The sequence below is a fragment of the Salmo salar genome, chromosome 11, assembly GCF_965601325.2.
Source record: "Salmo salar chromosome 11, fSalSal1, whole genome shotgun sequence".
NCBI classification, from domain to species: domain Eukaryota; kingdom Metazoa; phylum Chordata; class Actinopteri; order Salmoniformes; family Salmonidae; genus Salmo; species Salmo salar.
This window is the reverse complement of record NC_138301.1, coordinates 37,692,501-37,716,468: the sequence shown is the minus strand read 5'-3', so window position 1 is coordinate 37,716,468 and position 23,968 is coordinate 37,692,501. Positions and strand designations below refer to the sequence as shown.

Below are 23,968 nucleotides of genomic sequence, written 5' to 3'. Positions count from 1 at the left end.
TCCAGACTGAATTCTACTGTAAAAATGGGGTGGTACCTTTTTCCATGTGTTGAACTCTCCTCTATCTCACTGAGCGTAAACAAACGATATGAACCCTGAACTCGAACTATACTAAACCCAAAAATTAAACATGAAAAGATCCAAAAGGGGGTTTTCCCACTAGCTAACATGCAGGGGATTTCAACTCTCCAATGTAGACTCTTAAGTCCGCATTGCCACTCAATAGCCTCATCCTTTATATATGTGGAAATTAAAATCAATAGAAGATTGAGGCTATTCCACCTAAAACCAAGCCTGGGCACCAATATAGGTTCACACATATCTCAGTCTGAGCTAAGGCGGCAGTTACTTTAGCAAGAAAAATAATAACAATACGAATGTCACTGAACAGGAGCACATGAGAACTTACACCCCTGTTTCATGATCAGATTAAAAATAAAATAAGACGTTATCCAATGCTGCGGAGGTGCAGCTTAAGGTTATTTACCCGAGAGAGTCAATAAACGCAGCAGCCTCTTCAGATGTGTAGAGTTTTTTAGGCGATCCGTTGACCATAATCTTCAATGTGGCCGGGTACAGCAGTGCGTAGTCGATCTTCATTCTCTTGAGTCGGGCCTTCACCTCATCAAACGCTTTGCGCCTTCGTACAACTGCTGTGGAATAATCATTGAAGAATGAGACCTTTGGACCTTTACGTTGACTACCATCAGAACCGATGTTTCTAGCCGCATCCATGACGCGCTGCTTGTCGGTAAAGTTGTGGAACTTTATAACCACTGGTCGTGGGCGCTGATTGGGACCAGGTATCGGTGCTTGAGAGCGATGTGCTCTGTCTAGCTTCACCCGACCAGCCTTAGTGTCCATTTGTAGGTAGCCAGGGATCCATTCCTCAAAAAATTTTACTGAACGTGTCCCTTCAGAATTTTCCGGGAGTCCCACAACACGTATATTGCATCTGCGTCCTCGATTATCCAAGTCGTCAATGTGCTCCGCCATTTCGCGCACCTGTTTCTCAAGTGCTTTTATCTTAGTGTCCATGGATGTAGTTGAAGTTTCCACAGTAGCAATTCTTCCTTCCGCCTCATCAACACGTTTGACAACCCTCTGTAGTTCAGCTGAATGGCCTGCTATTGCTTCCAGGACCGTTCTTATCTTAACATCGATCACTTTAGTAATGTTATCCGTCATCCTTTGAATCACCAGGTCCATTGTGCCTGGATCTGTAATGCTGTTAGATTCGCTAACGTTAGCTAGCTCCTCCTGCACATCTACATGGATGGCGGTTTTGGTCGACTTCTTAGTAGCTCTGTTGGGCATGTTGTCGGGGATTTTTGAGAAATAGTCGCCAAGACTCATTGTAGGGTAACTTATTTAGCCAATTCTACCACTTTTTCAAGCTAGGAGATTAATGAAAGAATATAAATTTACGAATACCGCGTGAGCTCGCTGAAACACCGTGTTCTCTCTACGGCGCCATTTTGTTCCCTCTCATATTTATATATAAAAACAGCATTTTACATCGGCGCGTGACGTTCAGAAAATATTTTCCCTCAAATGCTTCCGGTGAAACAGCGCTACAATTTACAAAATTACTATTCGAAAACATTGTTAAAATGTAATATTGTCATTCAAAGAATTATAGATTAACATCTCGTGAATGCAACCGCATTGCCAGATTTAAAAATAACTTTACTGGGAAATCACACTTTGCAATAAACGACGTGGTATGCTCAGAAAAATAGGCTAGGCGATACATGTTAGCGCCATCTTGGAACCATCTAAAATCAAAAATACTGTTGTAAATATTCCCTTACCTTTGATTATCTTCATCAGAATGCACTTCCAGGAATCCCAGGTCCACAACAAATGTAGTTTTGTTCGAAAAAGTTAATAATTTATGTCCCAATAGTTCCTTCTTGTTAGCGCGTTCCGAAGGCTACTCATAATGTACTGAAGCGCGCGGGACTTGTCGTCACGAATGTGCAAAAAAAATATATTTACGTTCGTTCAAACATGTCAAATGTTGTATAACATAAATCTTTAGGGCCTTTTTCAACCAGAGCTTCAATAATATTCAAGGCGGACGATTGCATTGTCTTACTAAACGTTTCGAAAGGGGAGGGTAGCCATGGGCGCCCGTGTCATAGTAGTAATAGCCCTCCCCCTGTGACCAACTTCCCAAGCCTCTCTTTGGGTCAGTTTCTACCATAGAAGACTCAAACCACTTTGTAAAGACTGTTGACATCTAGTGGAAGCCTTAGGAAGTGCTAAATGATTAATAAGTCCCTGTGTGTTTCAATGGCAAAGGTTTGAAGTGATTCCACACATCAGATTTCCATTTCCTGTTAGGATTTGTCTCAGGGTTTTGACTGCCATATGAGTTCTGTTATGCTCACAGACACCATTCAAACAGTTTTAGAAACTTTAGAGTGTTTTCTATCCAAATATACTAATTATATGCATATTCTAGTTACTGGGCAGGAGTAGTAACCAGATTAAATCGGGTACGTTTTTTATCCGGCCGTGCAAATACGGCCCCCTATCCCAAACAGGTTAATCTCTCTCACATATATCTAACTCTCCGGTCCCTCCATCCTTTAATCTCTCTCACATATATCTAACTCTCTGGTCCCTCCACCCTTTAATCTCTCTCACATATATCTAACCCTCTGGTCCCTTCATCCTTCTCCTCCACTTTTAAGTAGCAAGGGAGGAACTTCACATTCTTAGGCTGCATGGTTTAGGAGGTGAAGAGGCCTGAGGTTTTATGTGACCATGTCCAAAGAGACATCTCCCACCTGATGAAAAGTCAAGAGGTTAAGAGAAAAAATGCACTAATAGCAATTGGGGGATGTTTAAAGTTTCAGCAAGTCTGTCAAAACCTTTGTAACAATGTTTCATCAGTCAATTTTCCTAAGTTTTTTTTTAACTCATTAATTAATTAATCGATGGCATGTTCCCTCTCATCTCCTAGGTGACCAGTTCTCCCGTTTCCATGGATATGAACGGCCTGACGGTTCCCACGGAGTTCCTGTCGCGCCACAACTCCGACGGCATCATCACTTTCGTGGACCCGCGGTGCATCAACGTGATTGGATACCAGCCTCAGGTTGGTTCCTCCCCCTACTTATCACAATCAGGGTTGCGTTTAGTAGGGCACGATGATGCGAAACATTTAAAAAATTGCAAAACGTAACCGGAACAGCCTGTGATGCCACTCGTCAGAGTTCACAATAGAACCCCTATGGTGAACTGGAGCCGCTAATTCCATGCCCACTCATCACAAATGTTGCGATAATGTTGCAAAACATAACCTGTTTACCTGAAACGGTCTGCGAGGTCACGTCAAAGCATTCTGTTATTTTATCAAGAGGGACACATCTGTGGTCAGTAGGGATGTAACCTGTTAATAGATTTCCTACCCCCCTTGATGAAATGGAGCAGCTCGTTTGATGCCATGTCACAGACTGTTAAATGTAAAGATGACAAAAAGTGTTTTGGGGCAGTGTTTCCCCTGTCATTGTAGAATTCTGTTCAGCAGATTTCATTTGAAATTGAAGAGGCCCGAAATGTTGATTTCATGGTCGTTATGCACTGCCTGGAAAATTATCTATGGGAAACACCAAGTGTGTCCGCATACTGAATGGTCCTATGTACTAAATAGCTTTTTTGGGTATGCAACAATAGTATGTTTTTTAGTATGTATAATAAAAAAAAAAAAAGAAAGAAGTAGACTTTAAATGCCAGGATGTCATAGTCCTTTCCTAGTATGAATTCGCTGCTCTCTATTGAGGAAGAGAATCTTCTGGCCCAGCTGATGATCAGATCAAGGAGACAGGCTGTACCAGTAGTCCTTGTTTTCAGCTGTCCCACCATGTTAGATCAGCAGTGAAAGAGAGGAAGGGACATATGCATTTTCACAGAAGCTACAGAAAACCTGGTTCCTAATATTGCCTTATGAAGAGAGATGACCCCTGTTTGATGGCTTGTAATGTAAGACCGCTGTCTGGAAGTGTGTTAGTACGTACATGTGAGTTTACAGACATAAGTTACAGTAGGGCCTTTTTAGATGACAATCCAACTGCAGCTCTTAAACATGATGACTTACAAGTGTAAACACAGACAACTATCTTTTAAGTTAATGTAAGTTATTTAAAGCTTCAATAACTTAAGATTGAAGTGTTGTCCATTTTCCCAGCCTGACTCTTGATAGGTCAGATGTTGGTAGAGAATGTAGGATAGAGTTACAGTGTAAAGAAAGCATGTACACATATAGTGTTTTTCCGAAGCGCTTGAATTTAGCCTACACCAGAATACAGACCAACATTTTAAACCTGACAGACTGTTGACCGATCAATCCATTAAACATTTAGGGTTGGACATTTTTTAATAACTTTCTCAACATTCCCCGATTTTCCTGGTTAATCAATCCTGATTCCAGTTCATTTACAGCCGGGATTTCAGGAAGATCTGGGAATTTTGGTCAAATAGCGTTCTCTCCCAGTCCACCCCTCTCCTTTCCACGCCGTTCACACTACAGAAACAGATTAGTGAAAATGGGACGATTCCTGCCGTAAGGCGCATTATTAGGATGAGAAAGTGATCACTTGGCAGGATGGGAGTTTCTTTTGTGATTGATTTCCCTTGTTAATGTATAATCATGTATGATTGTCTACAGCGCAGCTGCTATGTGTATGTAGGATGTTTGCATTTCGCTACACTCGCATTAACATCTGCTAACCATGTGTATGTGGCCAATAAAATGTGATTTGATTTGTTTAAAGGAGACCGTTTTTTTTCCACCCAAATGGCACCCTATTCCCTACATCATGCACTACTTTTGACCAGAGCCCTATGGGTCCTGGTCAGAAGTAGTGCACTAACAGGTCAAGGAATAGGGTGCCATTTAGGCCGCACACCATTCATTTTTTCCCCCTCCATGACAGGAAGAATGATTTAAAGATGTATCACTGGCTCAATCTCAAATCCTCTGCCCTCAATCTCCTCGGCCCTTTCTCAATCGTCCAAGGTCCCTCCCCTCAGACCTTTTTCTGCAATGAGAAAGAGCCGGGGAGAGTGGATGCAAGGAATGGAAGAAAGATTAATTGAGAAAAGGCCATTGACTCAAGTCCAAGGGTCTAAATGATGTATTGCCTGTTGTCCTAAGTCCTGGACTAAAAGGCATTGTCAATAAAGAATCTCCATTGAAAATGTATTTTTTTTGTCCAGGAATTTGACAAAGTTTCAAAATTAATATATTGAACTTGTATTTCATGATTTGAAATTGACCTGAAGTGTGTAGTTTTATTAATTTGTGTGTATTTATTGTGTCATTGTCTTGTGTAGGATCTGCTGGGGAAAGACATCCTGGAGTTCTGTCACCCAGAGGACCAGAGTCACTTGAGAGAGAGCTTTCAACAGGTACGGAGAGAAGGAGAGGTGGAGGAGGGACGAAGGGAGGGTGGAGGAGAGCGGTATGAGGAAGATTTATGTCACTCAGAGGACTACAGAGAGACCTCTTGAGAGATTTTTCTACAGGTACTACACCACCAGAGGGAGAGGGGGGAAGAGGAGAGGGGGAGAGGAGAGGGGGGGAAGAGGAGAGGGGGAAGAGGAGTAGGGGAAGAGGAGTAGAAGAGAAGGATGGGGTGATAACAGAAGGACATGATGATCAGAGGAGAGAATAGGAGTGACAGAGGATGGGTGGAGGAGAGAATAGAAGTGACCGAGGATGGGTAGAGGAGAGAATAGGAGTGACCGAGGATGGGTGGAGGAGAGAATAGGAGTGACCGAGGATGGGTGGAGGAGAGAATAGGAGTGACCGAGGATGGGTAGAGGAGAGAATAGGAGTGACCGAGGATGGGTGGAGGAGAGAATAGGAGTGACCGAGGATGGGTGGAGGAGAGAATAGGAGTGACCGAGGATGGGTAGAGGAGAGAATAGGAGTGACCGAGGATGGGTGGAGGAGAGAATAGAAGTGACCGAGGATGGGTGGAGGAGAGAATAGGAGTGACCGAGGATGGGTAGAGGAGAGAATAGGAGTGACCGAGGATGGGTGGAGGAGAGAATAGGAGTGACCGAGGATGGGTGGAGGAGAGAATAGGAGTGACCGAGGATGGGTGGAGGAGAGAATAGGAGTGACCGAGGATGGGTAGAGGAGAGAATAGGAGTGACATAATGAAATGATCGATGTGCAGGAATGCTCCTGAGCCACTTCTCTCCTCCAACCAATGATGAAATGATGAATGAAGTGCATTTGTAGGGAGATTTTCAACAAGTCTCATTTAAGCTTGGGCAGTATACCGTATGCTGGGGTAGCCACGGGGTGGATTTTCAATACAGTCAATAGCTATCTCTTTGAAGTTTTTCAATACATTTTATTTTTTTGTAGCTACTTTTTAAGTAAATACCTGCAGTCAACTTGTGCAATACGTTAGCAGATAAAGCAGATTGCGTTCTTCATTTCACATCACATTATTTTTCATTATGAAGCTTACCGTAGTTCCCCAGAACAGTTGAGCCAGTCGCATGTTTGTAAATAGCACAACGGGAGAAAGCAGGAGCAACTGATTCCAGCTGTGTATTGACTGGGGTCACGTTTTATATTGAAAGACAAGTGATCAGTGTTAGCAGTTGATTTTACTCTTCAACCCCAAAGCAAATCAAGGGGAGAAAAATAGGTTTATTCAAAGAGAACAAATATAGTTGTTATGCTGGGAAGTAGATGGTCGACGTTCATTCTTCCCTGTCCTCAGTGATTCTCCACAGAACAAAAGGACAGGATGTCATTTATAACCCAACCCGTAGCCTGTGGTTGACCAATTAGAATTCATAGCAGTAAAAATGGGCCAATGGTCAAATAACAAGTATCCTGTTTCAGGCTCAATATACAGTTGTGCCAAAAAGTTTAGAGAATGACACAAATATTAATTTCCACAAAGTTTGCTGCTTCAGTGTCTTTAGATATTTTTGTCAGATGTTACTATGGAATACTGAAGTATAATTACAAGCATTTCATAAGTGTCAAAGGCTTTTATTGACAATTACATGAAGTTGATGCAGAGTCAATATTTGCAGTGCTGACCCTTCTTTTTCAAGACCTCTGCAATCCGCTCTGGCATGCTGTCAATTAACTTCTGGGCCACACATGAATGGTCTCAGAATGCTTTACTGTTGGCATGACACAGGACTGATGGTAGTGTTCACCTTGTCTTCTCCGGACAAGCTTTTTTCTGGATGCCCCAAACAATCGGAAAGGGGATTCATCAGAGAAAATGACTTTAACCCAGTCCTCAGCAGTCCAATCCCTGTACCTTTTGCAGAATATCAGTCTGTCCCTGATGTTTTTCCTGGAGAGAAGTGGCTTCTTTGCTGCCCTTCTTGACACCAGGCCATCCTCCAAAAGTGTTCGCCTCACTGTGCGTGCAGATGCACTCACACATGCCTGCTGCCATTCCTGAACAAGCTCTATACTGGTGGTCCCCCGATCCCGCAGCTGAATCAGCTTTAGGAGACGGTCCTGGCGCTTGCTGGACTTTCTTGGGCGCCCTGAAGCCTGCTTCACAACAATTGAACCGCTCTCCTTGAAGTTCTTGATGATCCGATAAATGGTGGATTTAGGTGCAATCTTACTGGCAGTAATATCCTTGCCCGTGAAGCCCTTTTTGTGCAAAGCAATGATGACGTTACGTGTTTCCTTGCAGGTAACCATGGTTGACAGAGGAAGAACAATGATTCCAAGCACCATCCTCCTTTTGAAGCTTCCAGTCTGTTATTCGAACTCAATCAGCATGACAGAGTTATCTTCAGCCTTGTCCTCGTCAACACTCACACCTGTGTTAACGAGAGAATTACTGACATGATGTCAGCTGGTCCTTTTGTGGCAGGGCTGAAATGCAGTGGAAATGTTTTTTGGGGATTCAGTTAATTTGCATGGCAAAGAGGGACTTTGCAATTAATTGCAATTCATTTGATCACTCTTCATAACATTCTGGAGTATATGCAAATTGCCATCATACAAACTGAGGCAGCAGACTTTGTGAAAATTCATATTTGTGTCATTCTCAAAACTTTTGGCCACGACTGTATAGACCATTTGGACCAATGAGAACTTGATACATTAGTGATACAACCCTCTTTGCTATAAGTCCAGGACTGAAACCCCTACACAGATTCTAAACAGATGTTGAACTGGCAAACAACTATTTTTTCATTTATCGTTAATTCCCTATTGACTTTTAGTCGTCTGCGTTGTGTATTATCTTAAAATATTCTTACATCAGGGACGTGCAACTATAGTTTTGGCAGAAAATAGCTTCATTTTCATCAGTTGACAATGGAAGTGCAACACTATTTGGCTGGCAGCCACACAAGTTAATGAGCTTACAATGAAACAGCTAAAACTATGCATGACCATCATATTTCTAATGTTTATTATAGAAAGAATGTAGCCAGCTACATTTCCTAATCTAGCATTTTACCGGAGAAAAGAAGACTGGCTACAGCTAGAAAAGTAGCTCCACATCAGTCAGAGTGCTGTCTGCAGATAGAATGATGGAGAACAGTAGCTCCACATCAGTCAGAGCGCTGTCTGCTGATAGAATGATGGAGAACAGTAGCTCCACATCAGTCAGAGTGCTGTCTGCTGATAGAATGATGGAGAACAGTAGCTCCACATCAGTCAGAGTTCTGTCTGCTGATAGAATGATGGAGAACAGTAGCTCCACATCAGTCAGAGTTCTGTCTGCTGATAGAATGATGGAGAACAGTAGCTCCACATCAGTCAGAGTTCTGTCTGCTGATAGAATGATGGAGAACAGTAGCTCCACATCAGTCAGAGTTCTGTCTGCTGATAGAATGATGGAGAACAGTAGCTCCACATCAGTCAGAGCGCTGTCTGCTGATAGAATGATGGAGAACAGTAGCTCCACATCAGTCAGAGTGCTGTCTGCTGATAGAATGATGGAGAACAGTAGCTCCACATCAGTCAGAGTGCTGTCTGCTGATAGAATGCCTGTTGGTGAATTCTCATCCCAGTGGAGAAGTACAGCTGAGGGACAAGGTTAGTCTGTTGTCGAGCAGATATGACAATAAGAAGAATTTTAGATCTGCATGTACAAAACACAGCAAGATATTTTTTACCAGTTTCATGCACCTGTGTGGCTCAGCTGGTAGAACATGGCGCTTGCAACGCGAGGGTTGTGGGTTCGATTCCCACGAGGGACCAGTATGAAAGAAGTATGAACATTTATAGATAAGAGCGTCTGCTAAATGACAAAAATGTAAATATATTTTTCCTGTGTGAAAAATGAAGAATTCTTTGTTAACACGACCCCTACGCTTAACTTGCTACTTATCTAGTATGTGGCTGAGTAAAATAAGGTGATGGGGCATCATAATGTGAACAAAGAGGTTGAATTACAACAAAGAAGTTTAATTCTGCTGTCTGGCAGTAAAACCTTTGTCTTCCTGTCACACGCCAGTGGTTCCACTCAGGTCCTCTCCTGACCCTGTCACCCCGAGGTGAAGCGGGAGGCGCTCTTTAATTAAACACCAGTAGTCTGTCATTATGGTTGAATTAGACTGAGTAGAACCAACAGCCCGTTAGAACCGACAGCCCGTTAGAACCGACAGCCCGTTAGAACCGACAGCCCGTTAGAACAGACAGCCCGTTAGAACCGCCAGCCCGTTAGAACCGCCAGCCCGTTAGAACCGCCAGCCCGTTAGAACCGCCAGCCCGTTAGAACAGACAGCCCGTTAGAACCGCCAGCCCGTTAGAACCGCCAGCCCGTTAGAACTGCCAGCCCGTTAGAACTGCCAGCCCGTTAGAACAGACAGCCCGTTAGAACTGCCAGCCCGTTAGAACTGCCAGCCCGTTAGAACTGCCAGCCCGTTAGAACAGACGGCCCGTGTTCACTACTTCTGACCAGGGCCCGTGTTCACTACTTCTGACCAGGGCCCGTGTTCACTACTTCTGACCAGGGCCCATGTTCACTACTTCTGACCAGGGCCCATGGGGAAAACCTGGGAAATTGGGGAAAGTTACTGGAATTTTCCAACCCTAGACTCACCTGTAAATGAAACTATCAGAAACATGCTCTTTCTCAGGGATGAGTTTCCACCAAACCATCAAGATCATCTTTAGCATTGAGACCATCGTTCATCCATTACCTACCGATGGACTTAATAAGATTCTAAAAGACACTCAATAACCCACCTCAATAACCCACACTCAATAACCCACCATGGCTCCAGCCTAAAGACTGGAGCCATGCCAAGGACTGGCAGACAGGCTAATACTATTGGCCAATCTGTAATGGTTTAAGATGTGCTCTGTCAGCAGCAGCTGACGGGAACACACTGCAGGGTCCAGTTTAGAAGGGTGAAACGTTCACAACGTCGCGGATAGAAATGTAAGGAATAGAGCGAACCCTATTGCCTAATCCTAATAAACTGGACTGACAGATCTGTTCTACATGATATATTTCTATCTGAGCACCCAGGTGTGTGTCCTCTGTGTTGCTGTTCAGTGTGTCTGCCAGGGGAGCACCGTGTACTGAAAACCAGCAATAAGGTGAAATATCAACGTGTGTGTGTAAGAGAGAGAGACTATCCTTGAGGAATGTTTTGTTAGGGCAATATTATTTAACATGTTTCCTTCCAGGGAACAGAAACCCCACACACACACTTACCTTTCTGACAGGCGCACACACACACACACCCACACACACACACACACACACACACACACACACAAAATGTCTAAGACACGCACTCCTTACCCTCTGACACACAGATTCTCTCATCTGGCAGAGAGCTCACATCCACCTGTCTGGCCCAGATATCTCCTGATATGAGCAGCACAGAGACCTCAGCTCTATCACCCAGAGCTAACTGACAAGCCCTGTCAGCACACACACACATACTGCCTGCAGCACCACAGACAGACATAGAGACAGACAGGTAGCGCCAGACAGACAGACACAGGTAGCGCCAGACAGGTAGCGCCAGACAGACACAGGTAGCGCGAGAGAGACGGACAGACACAGGTAGCGCGAGAGAGACGGACAGACACAGGTAGCGCGAGAGAGACGGACAGACACAGGTAGCGGGAGAGAGACGGACAGACACAGGTAGCGCGAGAGAGACGGACAGACACAGGTAGCGCGAGAGAGACGGACAGACACAGGTAGCGCGAGAGAGACGGACAGACACAGGTAGCGGGAGAGAGACGGACAGACACAGGTAGCGGGAGAGAGACGGACAGACACAGGTAGCGCGAGAGTGACTGACAGACACAGGTAGCGCGAGAGAGACTGACAGACACAGGTAGCGCGAGAGAGACTGACAGACACAGGTAGCGCGAGAGAGACGGACAGACACAGGTAGCGCGAGAGAGACGGACAGACACAGGTAGCGCGAGAGAGAGACTGACAGACACAGGTAGCGCGAGAGAGACGGACAGACACGGGTAGCGCGAGAGAGAGACTGACAGACACAGGTAGCGCGAGAGAGACGGACAGACACAGGTAGCGCGAGAGAGACGGACAGACACAGGTAGCGGGAGAGAGACGGACAGACACAGGTAGCGCGAGAGAGACGGACAGACACAGGTAGCGGGAGAGAGACGGACAGACACAGGTAGCGGGAGAGAGACGGACAGACACAGGTAGCGCGAGAGAGACTGACAGACACAGGTAGCGCGAGAGAGACTGACAGACACAGGTAGCGCGAGAGAGACTGACAGACACAGGTAGCGCGAGAGAGACTGACAGACACAGGTAGCGCGAGAGAGACTGACAGACACAGGTAGCGCGAGAGAGACGGACAGACACAGGTAGCGCGAGAGAGAGACTGACAGACACAGGTAGCGGGAGAGAGACGGACAGACACAGGTAGCGCGAGAGAGACGGACAGACACAGGTAGCGCGAGAGAGACGGACACACAGGTAGCGGGAGAGAGACGGACAGACACAGGTAGCGCGAGAGAGACTGACAGACACAGGTAGCGGGAGAGAGACGGACAGACACAGGTAGCGCGAGAGAGACGGACAGACACAGGTAGCGCGAGAGAGACGGACAGACACAGGTAGCGCGAGAGAGACGGACAGACACAGGTAGCGCGAGAGAGACGGACAGACACAGGTAGCGGGAGAGAGACGGACAGACACAGGTAGCGGGAGAGAGACGGACAGACACAGGTAGCGCGAGAGAGACGGACACACAGGTAGCGGGAGAGAGACGGACAGACACAGGTAGCGGGAGAGAGACGGACAGACACAGGTAGCGGGAGAGAGACGGACAGACACAGGTAGCGGGAGAGAGACGGACAGACACAGGTAGCGGGAGAGAGACGGACAGACACAGGTAGCGCGAGAGAGACGGACAGACACAGGTAGCGCGAGAGAGACGGACAGACACAGGTAGCGCGAGAGAGACGGACAGACACAGGTAGCGCGAGAGAGACGGACAGACACAGGTAGCGCGAGAGAGACGGACAGACACAGGTAGCGCGAGAGAGACGGACAGACACAGGTAGCGGGAGAGAGACGGACAGACACAGGTAGCGCGAGAGAGACGGACAGACACAGGTAGCGCGAGAGAGACGGACAGACACAGGTAGCGCGAGAGAGAGACTGACAGACACAGGTAGCGGGAGAGAGACGGACAGACACAGGTAGCGCGAGAGAGACGGACAGACACAGGTAGCGCGAGAGAGACTGACAGACACAGGTAGCGGGAGAGAGACGGACAGACACAGGTAGCGCGAGAGAGACGGACAGACACAGGTAGCGCGAGAGAGACGGACAGACACAGGTAGCGCGAGAGAGACTGACAGACACAGGTAGCGGGAGAGAGACGGACAGACACAGGTAGCGGGAGAGAGACGGACAGACACAGGTAGCGGGAGAGAGACGGACAGACACAGGTAGCGGGAGAGAGACGGACAGACACAGGTAGCGCGAGAGAGACGGACAGACACAGGTAGCGCGAGAGAGACGGACAGACACAGGTAGCGGGAGAGAGACGGACAGACACAGGTAGCGGGAGAGAGACGGACAGACACAGGTAGCGCGAGAGAGACGGACAGACACAGGTAGCGGGAGAGAGACGGACAGACACAGGTACCGGGAGAGAGACGGACAGACACAGGTAGCGCGAGAGACAGACAGACAGACACGGGCAGGTAGCGCGAGAGACGGACAGACACGGGCAGGTAGCGCGAGAGACGGACAGACACAGGTAGCGCGAGAGACGGACAGACACGGGCAGATAACGCGAGAGACGGACAGGTAAAGGGACAGGTGAAGGGACAGACGGACAGGTAAAGGGACAGGTGGGGGACAGACGGACAGGTAGTGAGAGAGACGCTGGTACCTTTGTGTTCAGGTATTGACAGTCCAATAGCTTTGGCTCTCAGCTGTGAGTGTCAGCTTTGATTGGTTTGAATGCGATTGACTTTTGTGCAACACAGTTTTTCTTGGCAGAAAACCATTTTTGTTTTCCCAGCCTACTGACCGTTAATTCATTTAAAATCTTCAGTGGCAGGTAATGACACACACACACACACACACACACACACACACACACACACACACACACACACGTAGCATGTAGGAACCACTCCAGCTCAGGTAATGAAAGATTGAGAGATAGAGATGGGGGTTGTAAGTATTTTTCACTCAAATGCACTTCGTTCTCTTGCACACCATCTCTCTCTCCCTCTCTCTCCCCTCTCTCCTGCTCTCTTTCTCTCCCTTCGCCTCACCTCCTCTCTACCTCCTGTCTCTTTCTGTGTAGTTGCCACTATCAGCCCAGCCTCAGTCGCTGACAGTAGAGTAGAAGTATTGTGATAATTGGTGGTCCGTCTTACCAGCTACGTCCCAGATGACACCCTATTCCCTTTATAGTGAACTAAGTGCTCTGGTCTGAAGTAGTGCATTATGTAGGGAATATAGTGCCATTTGGGGCGCACACTCTGGGCTGCAGCCCCATCCTGCCCTGGCCTTTCACTTCCTGGGATAGTCTCTCATACAGGTAATCATGACCTAGAAGACACAAACACACACACACGCACAAAAACAGAGATACAAACAAGCACGGACACATACCTTCCAGTGTCTCTGTAGGTGAATCTCAAATCACGCTTAGTTCCATACACATAGTGCACTACTTAGCCCCAGGCTAAGGACAACAGTGGTGCAGTACATAGGGAATAGTGTGCCATTTGAGATTTGCTGCCAAGAACGACAGATTTCTCCACTATCTCTTCCTGTTACTGAGGTCACAGGTCATACATTCTGACCAATAGGATGCTCACTCCCTCCCTAGGCCATGTTTAACCTCTCTGGGCTAGGTGGGATGTTAGCGTCCCACTCTATTCAACAGCCAGTGGAATCGCGTGGCGCGAAATACAAATACCTCAAAAATGCTATAACTTCAATTTCTCAAACATATGACTATTTTACACCATTTTAACCTCTTACATCTAGACGTTCCGCAAGCGGAACACCTGCTCCAATATCCAATGATGGGCGTGACGCGAAATACAAACTCCTCTAAAACCCGAAAACTTCAATTTTTCAAACATATGACTATTTTACAGCATTTTAAAGACAAGACTCTCGTTAATCTAACCACACTGTCCGATTTCAAAAAGGCTTTACAGCGAAAGCAAAACATTAGATTATGTCAGCAGAGTACCCAGCCAGAAATAATCAGACACCCATTTTTCAAGCTAGCATATAATGTCACAAAAAACAAAACCACAGCTAAATGCAGCACTAACCTTTTGATGATCTTCATCAGATGACAACCCTAGGACATTATGTTATACAATGCATGCATGTTTTGTTCAATCAAGTTCATATTTATATCAAAAACCAGCATTTTTACATTAGCATGTGACGTTCAGAACTAGCATACTCCCCGCAAACATCCGGTGAATTTACTAGATTACTCACGATAAACGTTCACAAAAAACATAACAATTATTTTAAGAATTATAGATACAGAACTCCTCTATGCACTCGATATGTCCGATTTTAAAATAGCTTTTCGGAGAAAGCACATTTTGCAATATTCTCAGTAGATAGCCCAGCCATCACGGCTAGCCATTTAGACACCGACCAAGTTTAGCCCTGACCAAACTCCGATTTACTATTACAAAAGTTTGATTACCTTTATTGTCTTCGTCAGAATGCACTCCCAGGACTGCTACTTCAATAACAAATGTTGGTTTGGTCCAAAATAATCCATCGTTATATCCAAATAGCGGCGTTTTGTTCGTGCGTTCAAGACACTATCCGAAGTGTAAATAAGGGCCACGAGCATGGCGCAATTCGTGACAAAAGATTTCTAAATATTCCATTACCGTACTTCGAAGCATGTCAACCGCTGTTTAAAATCAATTTTTATGCCATTTTTCTCATAAAAAAGCGATAATATTCCGACCGGGAATCTGCGTTTAGGTAAAAAGACGAAAGAAAACATAGCATGGGGTCGACGCGGGCACGCGCCTGAGTCTCACAGTACTGTAACCAGCCACTACCCAAACGCGCTACTTTTTTTCAACCAGAGTCTGCAAAGCCACGATTCAGCTTTTTGCCGCCTTCTGAGAGCCCATGGGAGCCGTAGGAAGTGTCACGTAACAGCAGAGAGCCTCTGTAATGGATAGAGATAATCAAGAAGGGCAAGAAATTGTCAGACAGGGCACTTCCGGCATGGAATCTTCTCAGGTTTTGGCCTGCCAAATGAGTTCTGTTATACTCACAGACACCATTCAAACAGTTTTAGAAACTTTGGAGTGTTTTCTATCCAAAGCTAATAATTATATGCATATTCTAGTTTCTGGGCAGGAGTAATAATCAGATTAAATCGGGTACGTTTTTTATCCGGCTGTGAAAATACTGCCCCCTAGTCATAACAGGTTAAAGACAAGACTCTCGTTAATCTAACCACATTGTCCGATTTCAAAAAGGCTTTACAGCGAAAGCAAAACATTAGATTATGTCAGGAGAGTACCCTGCCAAAAATAATCACAGAGCCATTTTCAAAGCAAGCATATATGTCACAAAAACCAAAACCACAGCTAAATGCAGCACTAACCTTTGATGATCTTCATCAGATGACACTCCTAGGACATTATGTTATACAATACATGCATGTTTTGTTCAATCAAGTTCATATTTATATAAAAAACCAGCTTTTTACATTAGCATGTAATGTTCAGAACTAGCATACCCACCGAAAACTTCCGGTGAATTTACTAAATTACTCATGATAAACGTTGACAAAATACATAACAATTATTTTAAGAATTATAGATACAGAACTCCTTTATGCAAACGCTATGTCAGATTTTAAAATAGCTTTTCCACGAAAGCACATTTTGCAATATTCTGAGTACATAGCTCAGCCATCACAGGCTAGCTAATTTGACACCCACCAAGTTTGGGGCAACCTAAACTCAGAATTACTATTAGATAAATTTGATTACCTTTGCTGTTCTTCGTCAGAATGCACTCCCAGGACTTCTACTTCAACAACAAATGTTGTTTTGGTTCTAAATAATCCATAGTTACATCCAAATACCTCAGTTTTGTTCGTGCGTTCAGGTCACTATCCGAAGGGTAATGCGCGAGCGCATATCGTGACAAAAAAATTCAAAATATTCTATTACCGCACTTAGAAGCATGTCAAACGCTGTTTAAAATCAATTTTTATGCTATTTTTGTCTTAAAATAGCGATAATATTCCAACCGGACAACGTTGTATTCATTCAAAGACTGAAAGAAAAAAATGTAGAAGTCTCGTGACCGCGCATCTCAGTCTCACTGTCCCCAGGCTGACCACTTACAAACTCTGCTGCTGTACTTTGCCCAGAGACTGCAGACACCCCATTCCACTTTCTGGCGGCTTTAGAGAGCCAATGGAAGCCTTAGAAAGTGTCACGTTACAGCACAGATGCTGTAATGTCGATAGAGATGCAACAGAAGGACAACAAATTGTCAGACAGGGCACTTCCTGCATGGAATCTTCTCAGGTTTTGGCCTGCCATATGAGTTCTGTTATACTCACAGACACCATTCAAACAGTTTTAGAAACTTTAGAGTGTTTTCTATCCAAATCTACTAATTATATGCATATTCTAGTTTTTGGGCAGGAGTAGTAACCAGATTAAATCGGTTACGTTTTTTTATCCGGCCGTGAAAATACTGCCCCCTAGCCCAGACAGGTTAAGCAATGAGATATGCGCTGAATAAAAGGTGCGGTCGAAACGCGGCTAATCCACATTTTCTCAAGTCAATAAGGAAATCATGCCTTTTTCTCAAAATTAGATGACATTTCTGGCCTCCCACTGTTGTTTCGCTGGTGGTGCCCTCTGTGTGGAAGGAAAAACACTCTTCCATGTCTCTGAGATTGTCCACAGAGCTTTCATTACGATTGGCCATTTCAGATCCCCTTACTGAAAGCCATTTTGCATTTAGATGCAAAGCAGCACATCCATTAGTCAGATTGACAGGTGAGGTTCACTGGTATGCTTATGGAGGGAATATTCAGAGAGAGAGAGAGAGAGGAAGGTAGGTGTGTGTGTGTGTGTGTGTGTGTGGTGTGTGTGTGTGTGTGTGTGTGTGTGTGTGTGTGTGTGTGTGTGTGTGTGTGTGTGTGTGTGTCGTCCGTGTGTGTGTGTGTCGTTGTGTGTGTTTATTTTTATTTATTTTATTTCACCTTTATTTAACCAGGTAGGCTAGTTGAGAACAAGTTCTCATTTGCAACTGCGACCTGGCCAAGATAAAGCATTGCAATTCGACACATACAACAAGAGTTTCACATGGAATAAACAAACATAAAATCAATAATACAGTATAAAAATCTATATACAGCATGTGCAAATGAGATAGGATAAGATAGGTAAGGCAATAAATAGGCCATGGTGGCGAAGTAATTACAATAAAGCAATTAGACACTGGAATGGTAGATGTGCAGAAGATGAATGTGCACATAGAGATACTGGGGTGCAAAGGAGCAAGATAAATAAATAAATACAGTATGGGGATGAGGTAGGTAGATTGATGGGCTGTTTACAGATGGGCTATGTACAGGTGCAGTGATCTGTGAACTGCTCTGACAGCTGGTGCTTAAAGTTAGTGAGGGAGATATGAGTCTCCAGCTTCAGAGATTTTTGTAGTTCGTTCCAGTCATTGGCAGCAGAGGCCTGGAAGGAGAGGCGGCCAAAGGAAGAATTGGCTTTGGGGGTGACCAGTGAGATATACCTGCTGGAGCGCGTGCTACGGGTGGGTGTTGCTATGTTGACCAGTGAGTTGAGATAAGGCGGGGCTTTACCTAGCAGAGACTTGTAAATGACCTGGACCCAGTAGGTTTGGCGATGAGTATGAAGCGAGGGCCAGCCAACGAGAGCATACAGGTCGCAGTGGTGGGTAGTATATGGGGCTTTGGTGACAAAACGGATGGCACTGTGATAGACTGCATCCAGTTTGTTGAGTAGCGTGTTGGAGGCTATTTTGTAGGTGTGTGTGTGTTTGTTCAGAATGGTACGGTAGGAGAGGTATGGGTGGGGAGATTAGACTGGTTGGAACCGAAAACCTAAAATCTTCTGAAGTCCACCAGATTTCCACGCTCCACACCCAAGATGGAGAAACTCTGAGGAAGACGTCAGTTTGATGGAGATGGATTAAAGCTGACCAAATAAGAAATGAATCAGCCTTTTTTGTTGAGTACTCCCAACTCCTTCCTGCCTCAAATTACTCCTTTTTTTTCTTTGTAAGATGAAGGAACATTTCTCTCTCCTCTCTGTCTCTCTACAATATGTGCAGTTTTGAATTTGCTGATTTTAGCGTTTATATGTTGCCCCCCCCCCCCACAAACACACACGCAAGGTTCCCCTGCCCTCCACTCTAGGTGGTCAGATTGTTTGTGATGCGTCTTATCTAACCTTTGTCCTCCCTCCCTCCCCCTCTCCTTCCCTCCCTCTTCTCCCCTCCCTCTCTCCTTCCCTCCCTCTCTCCTTCCCTCCCTCTCCAGGTGGTAAAGTTGAAAGGCCAGGTGTTGTCTGTGATGTACAGGTTTCGTATGAAGAACAGAGAGTGGATGTTAATCCGCACGAGCTCCTTCACCTTCCAGAACCCCTACTCCGATGAGATCGAGTACATCATCTGTACCAACACCAACGTCAAGTAGGTGGACGCACACACACGGACCGACGCGCGCACACACAGAAATATTTACTTACATAGACCACACACACAGAGATAGACACTGAATAATAAAAACGTGTGTAAATTGTTGGCACACGTTTCACGTCCTGGAACAGACATGTGGAATGCCCCCCCCCCCCCCCAGTGCACTTTTAGTTTTTTTGTCATAGAACTACACAGCTGATTTCAAATAATCCTAGCTTGATGATGAGTTGGAAAGATGTCTTCTTTTGAATGGGATTCTAACATGTCCGAAGGAAATCCTCAACAGAAATACTGTGAAATGAAACTCCTCCTGGATTCTTTTTAACATCTTTGAGTGTTGTACCTTCTGCATGTGTCTGGACTGGAATGACTCTACACACACCGCTGACACTTCACTCATTGCTCTGGTTGTTAACACACAGTCACACACACACAAACAATCTCACACAGTCACACATACACACACATGCACACACAGTGCTCGTGCAACCAACACACACTTACTGACTATTAACACCAGTGTGACAGCATACAGGTCTGCTGCCCCAGTCAGTCAGTCAGTCAGTCAGTCATAATATTGAAAGTACATGGCGTTGGAATGGTAGCAGTGTGTTTTGCTACCAACTGTTAAAGGTTCAGTATGGAGGATAATATTAACAGTGTGTTATTGATTCACGCCATGTTAATAAGGTGTTAAATTAAACATTTAAGGAAAGTATGTGTGTGTGTGTAACTTGGCCCATTTTCCCTTCTCTAAACAGTGTGTTTTGTAGGAGACAGGTTCCAGGTTGTATTTGTTTTGGTCCCTCAGGTTCCATAAACCTGTTGGTTGGACTCTGGGCTACAATGGAGGATAGCCAGAACTGGGAGTACTGATCTAGGATCAGATCCCTCTATCCATGTGTTTTTATTCATTGTGATCTAAAAGGCAAAACGGATCCTAAGTCAGCACTCCTACTCTGAGAGGCTTGATACATAATGTCCCCATTGAATATGTGCTGTGACCAGGCCTCCAGTCTTAAAAGCTTTCAGTTTTCTTCTGGTCCACCATGATGTGCATACCAATGTCTTTAAACGCAGCCTTTAGCCATCAGCCTAGAAGGACTAGAGTGACCAGTTATAATAGTCACCTTTTTATTTCCTGCATAGCGTTTCCACACCTTTTACACTAAATTAGCGCTGTTAGCATTAGCATTTATGTTACTCAATGCCCTTACCAGTGATGCCATATTTTGTCTGTTTGGGAAACACTGCTGTAGCAGGCCCAGTTATCCCCTCTAGCTGTAGCAGGTCCAGTTATCCCCTCTAGCTGTAGCAGGCCCAGTTATCCCCTCTAGCTGTAGCAGGCTCATTTATCCCCTCTGGCTGTAGCAGGCCCAGTTATCCCCTCTGGCTGTAGCAGGCCCAGTTATCCCCTCTGGCTGTAGCAGGCCCAGTTATCCCCTCTAGCTGTAGCAGGCCCAGTTATCCCCTCTAGCTGTAGCAGGCCCATTTATCCCCTCTGGCTGTAGCAGGCCCAGTTATCCCCTCTGGCTGTAGCAGGCCCAGTTATCCCCTCTGGCTGTAGCAGGCCCAGTTATCCCCTCTGGCTGTAGCAGGCCCAGTTATCCCCTCTGGCTGTAGCAGGCCCAGTTATCCCCTCTGGCTGTAGCAGGCCCAGTTATCCCCTCTGGCTGTAGCAGGCCCAGTTATCCCCTCTAGCTGTAGCAGGCCCAGTTAAACCCTCTGGCTGTAGCAGGCCCAGTTATACCCTCTGGCTGTAGCAGGCCCAGTTATCCCCTCTAGCTGTAGCAGGCCCAGTTATCCCCTCTAGCTGTAGCAGGCCCAGTTATCCCCTCTAGCTGTAGCAGGCCCAGTTATCCCCTCTAGCAGAAACTGTATTGTAGAGTGTAGGTGTGTGTTTGTGCACGTGTGAGTTTGTGGATGCGTGTGCATGTTTTTGTGTGTATGTGCACGCCTGAGCATGTTTGTGTTTACGACACGTGTTAACCTGTTAAGTGCGCGTGACTGCTTACCTGCACGGTTTTTCACCTGCACTACCAGGTCCTGGTCAGTAGGGGGCAGTAACATCACTGTTGATTTTGTCACCGTGCCTAGATAGAGGCCAGAGAGGAAAAGGAAAGGCCTTTTAGTGGTTGAAAAATCAGAGAATGGGTGCAACCCTCATACCCCAGGACCATCAACATTGACTTTAAACTTGATCCTGACGCTTCCAACACTAACATCCCACTCACACTCCAGAGAACTGGGGAAACACTGGAAGAGTTCCGTTATTCCGTTTGTTTTAGATTGCTAGATTGTGATTGTTCTGCTCTCTCCTCCACCCGTTTGTGTGTGTGTGTGTGGAAACATGCTCTGAAACATCATTTTCTCAATCTCCTCAGACATTATAATGACTTAAGGAAGGTAGTAACAATGTTTCTGGAGATCAGATTAGTGGAGTAAACAATACTGTGTGTGTGTGTGTGTGTGTGTGTGTGTGTGTGTGTGTGTGTGTGTGTGTGTGTGTGTGTGTGTGTGTGTGTGTGTGTGTGTGTGTGTGTGTGTGTGGTGTGTGGGGGGCGCTCCGTTGTGTGGCAGCGTTCTCTCTAGCTGAGGTGAGAGCCAGGGCAGTGGAAACCTGGCTGCATAAAATATCTCATCTCATTCATCAACCCTCTACAACAGTTGTGAAGCTCAGCATCTGACCACTGGGGTACCTGAGCCAGTCTCACCCAGCGACACACACACACACACAGGGTTATGAGACAGACCATCTATCTGGTTGTTGGTGTAACTGAGTGTTTCTCTGTAGTAAATGTATTGTCCGTGAGAGACACCACTCTGTTTCTTCTCTCTCATCTCTGGTGTGCCCTCGTTCACTTCCCCTCCAAGATTTAAGAGTTTGATTGATGTCGAGCGACTGCCATATTTCTTTCCTATGGGCCCTGGTCAAAACCACTGCACTATGTAGGGAGTAGGATGCCATTTGGGACGTAGCCCAATGCTTTAACATTCTTGAGGGGGAGTGAATGAGTGCACACTTCATATATTAGGGAAAGAATATAGGGATCTGGACAATGTGTTTACTCTCCTGGGTTATATCCCCCTCTCATATTGGATATCTCTTCACCAACGATAGATTACACACCCAATCATTTGTGGAGACCTAGCTGGGCATATATCTATGTATACAGACCATATATAACCACACACACACAGAGTGCAGGCCGTATGTCATTACTGTGGTAGCAACTACTACTGGACAAAATAAAGAAAGTAAGATGTAGTTGTGTGGGAAGCCAGTGGAGAAAACCCTGTTATTTCAGAGCTGGCTGCAGTTCACACTGTGGGCCTTGGACAATGAAAATACCATACAATGCATGGTGAATCTGCACCTACACTATACATACAACAGTATGTGGACACCCCTTCAAATTAGTAGATTAGGCTATTCAGCCACACCTGTTGCTGACAGGTGTATAAAATCGAACACACAGCCATGCAATCTCCACAGACAAACATTGGCAGTATAATGGCCTGTACTGAAGAGCTCAGTGACTTTCAATGTGGCACCGTCATAGGATGCCACCTTTCCAAGCAGTCAGTTTGTACAATTTCTGCCCTGCTAAATCGTCTGTCCTCGGTTGCAACACTCACTACAGAGTTCCAAACTGCCTCTGGAAGAAACGTCAGCACAATAACTGTTCGTCGGGAGCTTCATGAGATGGGTTTCTATGGCGAGCAGCCCCACACAAGCCTAAGATCACCATGCGCAATGCCAAGCGTCGGCTGGAGTGGTGTAAAGCTCACCGCCATTGGACTCTGGAGCAGTGGAAACGCGTTCTCTGGAGTGATGAATCACACTTCACCATCTGGCAGTCTGACGGATGAATATGGGTTTGGCGGATGCCAGGAGAATACATAGTGCCTGTTTTTCATGGTTCAGGCCCCTTAGTTCCAGTGAAGGGAAATATTAACGCTACAGCATACAATGACATTCTAGACGATTCTGTGCTTCCAACTTTGTGGCAACAGTCTGGGGAAGGCCCTTTCCTGATTCAGCATGACAATGCCCCCATGCATAAAGCGAGGTCCGTACAGAAATGGTTTGTCGAGATTGGTGTGGAAGAACTTGACTGGCCTGCACAGAGCCCTGACCTCAACCCCATTGAAAACCATTGGGATTAATTGGAACGCTGACTGCGAGCCAGGCCTAATCACCCAACATCAGTGCCCGACCACACTAACGCTCTTGTGTCCCCGCAGCAATGTTCCAACATCAAGTGGAAAGCCTTCCCAGAAGAGTGGGGGCTGTTATAGCAGCAAAGGGGGGACCAACTCCATATTAAAGCCCATGATTCTGGAAAGAGATGTTCAATGAGCAGGTGTTCACATACTGTTGGTCATGCAGTGTATCTGGATTAAAGAGAATGACAACATTGTAATGGAGAGTGTGTATTCTAACAGCTCTAACAGTGTTGTAGCAGCTGCATGGTAGTGTGGTCTATGTTCCAACTGGCTTCCTGACTGTCCTTTAGCCTGCAGGAGTGCAGAAGGAGATGACTTTGGAACCATGACAGACCCACACCTCACACACTGCCCCTTCTCAGTGTGCCTCAGTTGTTGAGCAAGCCAACAGAGCCATCTGTAATGGTTAGTAATGTTGGCTGGCTCTAGGTTGGAACCATAAACTGAGATATTAGAGGCTAGCCTCCACTTCTGGTCCTGTTTCTGGGACTGTTTCTCTTTAGGAAGTCATCAGTGGAGGGCTTTTGTGTGTGCGT

At 45.7% G+C, this 23,968-nt stretch overlaps 1 protein-coding gene across 9 annotated transcripts in view; it reads left to right on the top strand.

Moving 5' to 3' along the window:
* The window catches only part of LOC106562648 (aryl-hydrocarbon receptor nuclear translocator 2), a 114,789-nt gene that overhangs the window by 61,948 nt on the left and 28,873 nt on the right, over positions 1–23,968 (top strand). For 8 of the 9 annotated variants that reach the window (XM_045689463.2, XM_045689459.2, XM_045689458.2 and 5 more), the window contains 3 exons: positions 2,975–3,109; positions 5,347–5,421; positions 19,045–19,196. In XM_045689463.2, the coding sequence (XP_045545419.1) occupies positions 2,975–3,109; positions 5,347–5,421; positions 19,045–19,196 (362 nt within the window). Of the gene's footprint in view, positions 1–2,974; positions 3,110–5,346; positions 5,422–19,044; positions 19,201–23,968 lie in introns of those variants that run through there. The other variant, XM_082957902.1, reaches the window with a different exon arrangement.